The following is a 9,269-nucleotide window of genomic DNA, read 5'->3' as shown; positions in this document are numbered from 1 at the left end:
GAGCGGGCCACGACAGGGCGAAGCGCGGCTACGGCGGCGAGCAGGCCACGGGCGGCGGGCCACGGCCACGGCAGCGAGCAAGCCACGGGCGGCGTGGCATGGCCAGACCATGGCAGCAAGCATGCCACGGGCGGCGAGCTAGGTACGGGCACGCCTGGTAATTTTGTGCGCTTGTTGAAGATGCTAATGTTGCTAGCTGGGCGGTATATTTTTGGGCGTCTGCTGGAGATACTCGATCATTCGGCGCGTTAAAACGCTATTTTGGCGCTGTAATTTTTTTTTAGCGCGCGGCTCCTTAGGGCGTTTGTTGGAGATGCTCTTACATTCCTAGTCAAAGATGGATCCACGCTGGATCGGAAGAAAGAAAGAAAGAAGAAGCGGAGGAAGTCCAGATAGCGTGGGTGGACGGGACGGGACGCCGACCCGACATGCGGGAGCAGAAAACGGAACGGAACTGTTGTAATAAAAAAATGGTGAGCTGAAGAACTAATTCCATCATCCATGCGTGGAGGCACGGGTACCGGCAGAGGTCGCGGGCGGGTGCAGCAAAGCAAGCGAGCCGGACTGATCGGGCGTCTCGCTCCAAACAACAATCGCGTATGACACGTACGGAGCTCTCCTGCAATGGAAGGAGCTAGCGTGCTTGAGAGGCTCTGTACTTCACTCCAGTCTGAACCATGAAGCAACGCTGCAGTAGCCATGTCGGCCTGGACAGTGCAAATGAGACTGTGCTCCATAATTCTTGTTAGATAGCCAAGGCCATCATGCTTGTTTTCATGGGACTGCTAGTGATGTGGGAATCGTACTTTTGTCCAGAGTATATTCTTTTCTCATGGACAAAGTGAGATTCAATTGGATCTGTCGCCAGCTTTGTAGGTTCACGTGCCAAACGGCCGCTCTTTCCAAGCATCGTACTATCGCCAAGATCCAGACAAAAGCCCGAGTAAAACTACTCTCAAGTAGTAGTAGCAGACAAATCCATCCATCCATTATCTTATACTGTAGGAGTATATAATAATATGCCCAGTCAAAGATCGATGCACGTTGGATCGGACCGAAGAAAAGCCGGAGCACGTGTACCGAACTGTTGTAATAAAAAAAATGGTGAGCTGAAGAACTAGTTCCATCATCTATGCTGCGTGGAGGCACGGGTACCGGCGGCGGTTGCGGCCGGGCGCAGCAAAGCAAGCGAGCTGGATTGATCGGGCGTCTCGCTCCGGTGCAATGGAAGAAGCTAGCGTGCTTGCGAGGGGGGCGCGACCGCAAGGACATGTCTCCCTTGTGTACTTCACTCCGGTCTCTGAACCCTGAAGCGAGCAACGCTGCAGGAGCAATGTCCCTCTGAACCGTGCAAATGAGACTGTGATCTATAATCCGTTTAAACCTTTTTAGCTAACTCCGTGTGAACCCGGAAGCTTTTGGGTGCTCTCCTCTCATCTATTTTCTCCGAGGTCGAGATTACATTTTATTTTGATTTGGTTGGGATGCGCCTATTCCAAGCAATAGTGCAACGCTTAGCCGAAACATGAGAACCGTCCATGTAACATGCTACATAAACAAATTCTCCCCATGAAAATTTCACTTAATATAAGCAGATACTACACTTGATCTTAGCCAAGAGGCCTAGAAAGGTATGGGTAAGCCTACATCTGATTTTATTGCTTTACGAACCGCCTCCGTTGAGTTGCAAAAGCGATGTGGTATTATTCAAATAAGTCGAAGAGACGTATTCTCGCACGAGAAACAGAAGTCCAAGCAGGCCATGAAACGGGCCACATGACACATGCCCATTTTGTCATCACAGAGGTGACCTTAATTAGATTACCGATCTAAAAAAGGAAAAAGGATTACCGATCTTGTTTTAAAAAATAAACTACTCCCTCCGTTTCTAAATATTTGTCTTTTTAGAGATGTCAAATGGACTATCACATACGGACGTATATAGACATATTTTGAAGTGTAGATTCACTCATTTTGCTTTGTATATAGTCACTTGTTGAAATCTCTAGAAAGACAAATATTTAGAAACGGAGGAAGTACATCTCCTTTTTAGACTCACGAGCTTTATTTTTATGCTAAAAAGAACTCACGAGCTTTATTCTTCTCGAGATATAGACTTTTCTTTTGCGGGATTCTCAAGATACAGGCTAAAAGCGTTCAAAGAAATATAAAGACTAAACATTTTCTTCGCATGCTTTTATTTCCCGCATCATTATGATCATAGCATGATGGAAGGTGATTATGGTCCCACACGCAAAAAAAATACTACCACCGTCCCAGTTTATTAGTCCCTTTCGTATTTAGTGTCAAATTTTAACTGTAAAATACGAATCCAATGATTTAATTTTTTTATAACATGTATTAACATTTTGTTAGTTAAATATATGAGCAAAATTTAACACAAAATACGAAGGGACCAATAAATTAGGACGGAGGTAGTAGATGATTATGGTCCAGACGCATATGAACTAACCCGTCTAATTTTTTAAGAAGAGAGAGAGAGAGAGTAAGATGATGTCACTTTCATGCAGCCCCAAGACCTCAGCAGATCAGATTTCCTCCTTCCCTCGCCGCCGCCACCGCCACCGATCCACCCCATCTCTGATGGCCTTTGGGGCATGGAGGCGCGAACGACCTCGGCCCCCGGTCAGCGGGAGCTAGACGCAGCTCTCGTTCTTGATAGGTTCAATGTCATGGTTGGAGGTTGTGTGTCGGCGACGACGTCCCTCGGTAGGAATAATGTCTCCCACATTTGATTCACATCTCAATGGCGTGTCTAGCATCGTCGGAGGGCATGTGGAGGTGTGTCTCCGCTAGATATCGCGGGATTTGGTCGTTGCACCTATTCGGTGGATCTATTTGGATGCAGTTTTCGTTCATCTTCGTTTGGGACTTTATATGTGCGATTCTTCTCATCTAGGACTTTCTTCATTGACGATGGTTGCTGCTCTGGTGCGCTTGTCCCGTGGGGTCTTAGCATGACGGCTTTCCTATTATTTACTACAACAAAGTTTGCCCGCCGTCATATCGCTCAACTCCAGATCAAGGAACGAAATCATGCCAATTGTCATGTGCACCCTTTATCCCCACCACACCACCAGAATCAGCACAACTCATACTGCATGGAGGTACCACTATCGACCCATTTTCTTATGCAGCATCCCGGTTGTCGCCATGGCACGCAACACATACACACAGAGTTGCCGCACCTTCAAGATCCGCCGGGCCTATCTGTCCACCTCACGAATCCAACTCATCGTCGCCCCACACACGAGCATCGTGTCGCTGCCCACCGAAATGTGCTTATGGAGAGACCCCCATTGTCACGTTCCATTGTTGACGACTTTGTGGGTCGGCATCCTCCAACAACAAAAAGGGAACGAGGAGGATGGTATGGTGTAGGAGGGAACGATGGTGGTGGCTAGAGCTCCACCTCCCGAGTCACCCATGGGAGCGTCGCGGGGCCTAGGCCGAAACAAAAGACAAATTCCTTTCCTAAATAGTGTACAAGATTACCTGGTTGCCCTAAAAAAGACTTAGGTTCCAACCCGTCTTTTGTTCCCCTATACACTTGAAATTGCGAAATGTGAGCTTAATTTCTTCTCTTTGAGTTTACGAAAAGAAAAGAAAGCATCACTTCTCATCCATATTAACCAAGAAACTCCTCCTGCTTTCTCTCCGTATAGTAGATAGCGAGGCCATCCATCATGCTTCGTTTTTAATGATGACTAGATCATGCCGGCGCGGCGCCCGTCCATCTTTGCTATAAAATGGTAGGAATTTTTGCAAGTATAGGGAGACATGAAACATGGAAGTTATATAGGATAGTTTGTAAATATATGGAGACACGAAACATGCAAGTTAGATTTGCAATTTGGCATGAACTAAACTACGTATTGTGAAGTTGGCTCGAGTCTTATGGACAGTCAATGGACAAATGATCTGTAAAAGTCCTTCACCATCATTTTCATGTGTGACCAACTTCTCCTCGTCTTAGCCTGAACTCTGCGTGTGTTAGACTGCGTTAGAAAAACATGTCACAACCTGCTTTGACTTCCCTTTAGCTACATGTAGACATATTTGTAAAAGGGTTTCCTATTTAAATATGATTGTAATAATCATTTGCAAATCATAATAGCACGCATGAACTCTTGAAGAATCATGGCGCCGTAGGACTACAAAACTAACCACGTATTGGTTTACAGGATATTTATTAATTATGAATGAAAAATCGAAGGATATTTCTTAATGTTCACGACTTATATATTCAGAATAACTCGCATTATAAATAATTTGCGCCATATATATTGTGAGATCTTTACTGGATGTATATTTAGAGTAATTCTCATCACAAAAAGTAGAGTATATGGCGTGGCATTTGGTTGGTAACACAATTGGGGAGTGCAAGTCAGCTTCATTAGGCAAAGCTACGTACAGATTCTCAATCTTTCAGCTTATCCCACACACCGTCTATAGTACACATCAGAGCTTCAACCCAGTACTTTGATTTTTCTCCAACCTGGATAAAGAATTAAGAACGAAAATATTACCTTTTATGTTTTTCTCCAGCCTGGATAAATAATTAAGAACGGAAATATTACCTTTTTTATGTTTGTTTGTACTTGTCATAAAAAAGTCCACAAAGTTTTCCTTGAGCTCGCCACGACATCCTAACCAACTCTCCTAATTCCTGTGATTAACAAAAATAAATTTGAAGCTAAACGCCCTCGGCACTTTATTCAATAGGCGCAAGCATGTCTGACTGAACAAATACAGTCAACCAACCAGGGATTACATCAAAGATTACAGCATACATATCTATAACTAAAGCTTCCTTAGCTAGTCGGTGGGCCGCCAAGTTAGTCCGATGACCTGAGTACTGAAGCTTAAATCCCTGCAGAAGACCACTTATTTCCTTCATCTCACCTAAGATATGAACACCCACCGATTTGTGGGGTGCACTCCACAGACTCTAAATCTCCTGACAATCTGTTTTCACTATCACTCTTAGCCGTCCCATATCACGTGCTAATATCATCGCGTCGCGACAGGCCAGTAACTCAATGGATAGCGGGTCAGTAACTTACTGAGCACACTTCGCTCGTAAGAACGCCCCTTGATCATCCCGGATAATGATCCCCGCGCCTCCACGACCGTTCACTGAATCAGTGGCTCCATCAGTATTCATCTTAACCCAACCTGCACCTGGATATTGCCATTTTGGCTTAACCGTGCTCGGAGCCTTTCTCCTTCAAAGGTAGCTCGAGTGCTCAGTTTTTCATGTTCTCAGCCGTGAAGATGCACAGACTGAAACCATCAGCGATTGATCTCACCACAGGCAGGTTCTTGGAAAATACAAGATCTGAAGGAAGCAATAAGAATATGGCCACTGAATTCGACACCCTCCGATAATATAATCACATCTCGGCTGGAAGGTCGATATTAAAACCTGCTAGATAGGATGCAATTATTTTTAAACAGTTAGAGAAAAATCATATCATATGATTAAAAAGCACACAGACACAAATATTGAGATTAGGCATAAATTTAGTTAAACAGGGGCATAAAAGAAAACTCATACTAACCTGTCTGTTAGCCATTGGATACTGACAAATACATCTGGAGAAAGGTAAGAAACCCAACAGTATGTGCTCGAATTCGTCTTGTACAGGACCTGCAGTTTTTTCATGGGCACGAAGAACATGATCAGTAAACAAAACAAATTTCAAAGATAAGAGTTAGAATTGGGGGGAGAGGAGATGCAGGAAGGAGGGAGAATTGGAGACCTGAGAATCACCAGCGGCATGGTTGGGATTATATAGGCGTGTATAAGTTGAATGAAAATTATGAATTACCAATTGTAACTGAAACCAGCAGTCCGCGCATTGACTGGTAGTAATGGCTGATTAAACTCTCAATCAAACTTCGGATTGGCAATAGAACTTCAAAGGGCGCATGCATGTGTTGCCGCCACAGACCATCCTGCCGTGCTGTGTAACGGAACGGATCGAGCCGACCCCGTGCCCCATCGCTCGGCGAGGCGCTTCCTGAACCAGCGCGCTCGCCATGGACCCGTTGCTCTAGCCCGGCATCGGTCATCACCCAGGCCGGTCGCATCTGGAGTGAGCCGCCAGGCGAAGGGATGAGAGGCACGCGACTATGCCGATCGAGATAATGTTTTTTTTTATGCTGGTATACAGGCCTTGAAGAGGGAAAAGCCCATTAGGCCGAAGTTTACCATAGAGTTGAAAAAATGCGAGCAGAGCAGCGGCCCATAACGGTTGGCGCTCGATAACAACAAACTGAGGCTGATTAAGGGCGACCCACAGCAAATCTGACGGCCACAAATAGACTGAACTAAGGATTCAATGGCTGAAAATGCTAATGGCTTGAGAGGGCAGGAAAAGTGCTGAGTTATATAATGTATCTGAAGTGGAATCGTACTTTTGTCCAGAGTATATTCTTTTCTTGATGCACAAAGTGAGATTCAATTGTATCTATCGCCAGCTTTGTAGGTTCACGTGCTAAACGGCCGCTCTTTCCAAGCATCGTACTATCGCCAAGATCCAGACAAAAGCCCGAGTAAAACTACTGTCAAGTAGTGGCAGATAGATAAATCCATCCATGCATCATCTTATAATATGCCCAGTCAAATATCGATGCACATGCATGCACGCTGGATCGGACCGAAGGAAAATCGGAGCAAGCCCAGGGTGGGTGGACGGGACGCCCAGCGGACGCGTTCAGATTCTCAGATGGAAACGAAATAGTAGTAATGATTAAAAATGGTGAGCCGCTGTAGAACCAGTGGCGGTGAGGGGAGGCGCGCGAGTACAGACGAGGGGCTGCGGCCGGATGCAGCAAAGCAAGCTGGATTCCAGCGTCTCGCTCCACACTAGGCTGCGGCCGCTCTCGCGCAGATGTGCAATGGATACAGACCAAGGAAACAATGTGAATGTGAACGAAGCTGACTGTACTGCTGCAGCCGTTGTACGTTGTCACTGAATCTCCCTACTGTATCTAGTCTTCAGCTAATGAGCTGGTCCCTTGGGAGTTGGATAGAGTTGCACGTTCGTGCTGATCAATACGATTTTCGTGTTGCATCCTATCTTTTGTCTCTCTCTTACACGGTTACACTGAACCAACATGCTTGGGGGCCTATCTCTGCTCTATCTGAACGCCAGCTCCATTTGTCTGAACCTTTTTTTCTCAACCATGTCGGTCGACAACTACTGTGCAAATGACACCATGGCACATACTCTCTTTTTTTTCTTTTTCTTTTGTGAAACGATAAACTGAGAGTCCAAGACTCAATTAAATCTGACGGGTTCCCGTGCCAAAATTCATGTTCTCGGTAAGCATGGAGCGACCCAATCCCTTATGGCACGTGGAAGAAAAATGCAGCCAAAGATCCAAACAAAGCCTGAATAAAACTTGTACTTAAAAAGTAGCAGAAAAACCTCAAGTCAAAGATCGATGCACGCTGGATGGAAACGAAGAAAATCGGAGCAAGCCCAGCTAGCGTGGGTGGACGGGACGCCGAGCCGACATGCATCGCGGGTGTGACGGTGCGGAAACGGAACGGAAGTGTTGTAATAAAAAAAATGGTGAGCTGAAGAACTAGCTCCATCATCCATGCGTGGAGGCGCGGGTACCGGCGGAGGTTGCGGCCGGGCGCAGCAAAGCAAAGCAAGCGAGCTGGACTGGACTGATCGGGCGTCTCGCTCCAAACATATCACACGGAGCTCTGGTGCAATGGAAGGGGGGCGTGACGGCGAGGACTCTTCTGTGTGAGTACGTACTTCTGGTCTCTGAACCCTGAAGCAACGCTGCAGTAACCATGTCGGTCCGGACTGTGCAAATGAGACTGTGGCCTACAATTCATTTATTACTTTCTCATTCAGGAAACCCTGAAGGCCGCTTTTGGGTATTCCTCCTCTTATTAATCTTGTAACATCTGTGTAACAAATGAACACAAGCGCTATGGATACTGAATGATCTGTGACAGTACCCAGGTCGAGATTATATTTTGTTTAGTTTTGGTTGGGGTGCATCTGTTCCAAGCAGTAGTGCAACGCTTGTCCGACACATGAGAACCATCCATATAGCAAGCTACATAGAAAAATTCTCCCCCACAAAAGATTAACTTAATATCTCATGGATCCGTAGAAACATGTATTGGATATTAAACTGATAAGAACAGATACTATACATGATCTTAGCCAAAAAGCCAAGAAAGGTATGCTTCAAAAGGTAAGCCTAGGTCTGATTTTATTGCTTCACGAACCGCCTCCGCTAAGTCGCAAAAGCGATGTGGGATTACTATTCGAATAAATCTCTTCTCGCAAGGAAAACAAAAACAAAAGGCCAAATCATATGTTTGTTCCCCTACCGCTCGTCGCTACGCGGGGGTCGGGCAGGTGAACCGGGAGCTCCTAGTCGGCGCTCGATGCTGGCGCTTGCAGGAGCGTGACGGGCCGAAAGATATGTAGGGAGCAGACCTCGAACGCGGGACCTCAGCCTTCACATTGAGCTCGCCAACCACTACACCAATGACCAGCCATTGCTCATTGACGTCGTTTGTTTCCTTTTAATCTTTCTCTAGCTTTTTTTTCTTTTTCTGTTTTTCTATAACGGTTTTATTTGCCTTTTTCCTTATTTTTTTGCTCAATGCATGCACTTTTATTGAAAAAAATCGTGAATTTGAGAAAATTTCAGAATTTCAAAAAAGATCACGAAATTTTGAAAAAGTTCACAAATTTGGAAAAAACTTCATCAATTTTGAAACAAGATTTTGAACAAAAAGTTCACCAATTTTTAAAAAGTTCGTTCAATTTGATTAAAAAAAGTTCAGTAAATTTGAAGTAATACTTCACTCATTTTGAAACACGTTCGTCAATTTTGAAAAAGTTTATCAATTTAGAAAAAAGTTCATCGAAATTGTTAAAAAGTTCACCGAATTTGAAAAAAAGTTCATCGATTTGCAAAAAAGTTCACAAATTTGAAAATGAGTTCATCGATTTGAAAGAAAGTTCATCAAATTTCAGGAAAAGTCCATCGAATTTTAGGAAAAGTCCATCAAATTTCAGAAAAGTTCATCAATTTAAAAAAAAAGTTCAACAAATTTAAAGAAAGATCATCGAATTTGAAAAAACATCCAATTGTTAAAAGTAGTTCACTAAAAAAGGTTCACCAATTTTGAAAACCAAATTTCATCAAATTAAAAAACACCATCAATTTTGAAAAAGTTCACATACTTAAGAAAATAA

The 9,269-nt window shown here is 44.4% G+C and overlaps 1 protein-coding gene, 1 non-coding gene and 1 pseudogene across 2 annotated transcripts; all 3 read right to left on the bottom strand.

The window, feature by feature from the left end:
* Positions 1-1,479: 1,479 nt before the first annotated feature.
* On the bottom strand, positions 1,480-1,635 carry LOC123163277 (uncharacterized; annotated as a pseudogene).
* A 3,018-nt stretch (positions 1,636-4,653) lies between these two features.
* LOC123161696 (uncharacterized) lies at positions 4,654-6,155 on the bottom strand. The gene is made up of 3 exons (XM_044579508.1): positions 5,856-6,155; positions 5,586-5,674; positions 4,654-5,449 (listed from the first exon to the last, which is right to left on the bottom strand). Exons 1-3 carry the CDS (start codon positions 6,115-6,117, stop codon positions 5,330-5,332), a joined length of 471 nt encoding a protein of 156 aa, XP_044435443.1. The 5' UTR covers positions 6,118-6,155; the 3' UTR covers positions 4,654-5,329.
* Positions 6,156-8,043: 1,888 nt separating this feature from the next.
* LOC123163269 (U2 spliceosomal RNA) lies at positions 8,044-8,243 on the bottom strand. The gene has a single exon (XR_006481826.1). It is a non-coding gene; the product is annotated as a U2 spliceosomal RNA (small nuclear RNA).
* Positions 8,244-9,269: the final 1,026 nt, after the last annotated feature.

This window comes from Triticum aestivum, chromosome 7B, assembly GCF_018294505.1.
Source record: "Triticum aestivum cultivar Chinese Spring chromosome 7B, IWGSC CS RefSeq v2.1, whole genome shotgun sequence".
NCBI lineage: Eukaryota > Viridiplantae > Streptophyta > Magnoliopsida > Poales > Poaceae > Triticum > Triticum aestivum.
The sequence above is the reverse complement of the archived record's forward strand: the minus strand, read 5'-3'. Positions and strand labels throughout refer to the sequence as shown.

Coding starts and splice junctions, on each gene's coding strand:
- LOC123161696 (XM_044579508.1), bottom strand. CDS start 6,117: ATGCGACCGGCCTGGGTGATGACCGATGCCGGGCTAGAGCAACGGGTC. Junction 5,675..5,855: donor GCTGGTTTCAGTTACAATTG/GTAATTCATAAT, acceptor AAAAAACTGCAG/GTCCTGTACAAGACGAATTC. Junction 5,450..5,585: donor ATCCAATGGCTAACAGACAG/GTTAGTATGAGT, acceptor CCTATCTAGCAG/GTTTTAATATCGACCTTCCA.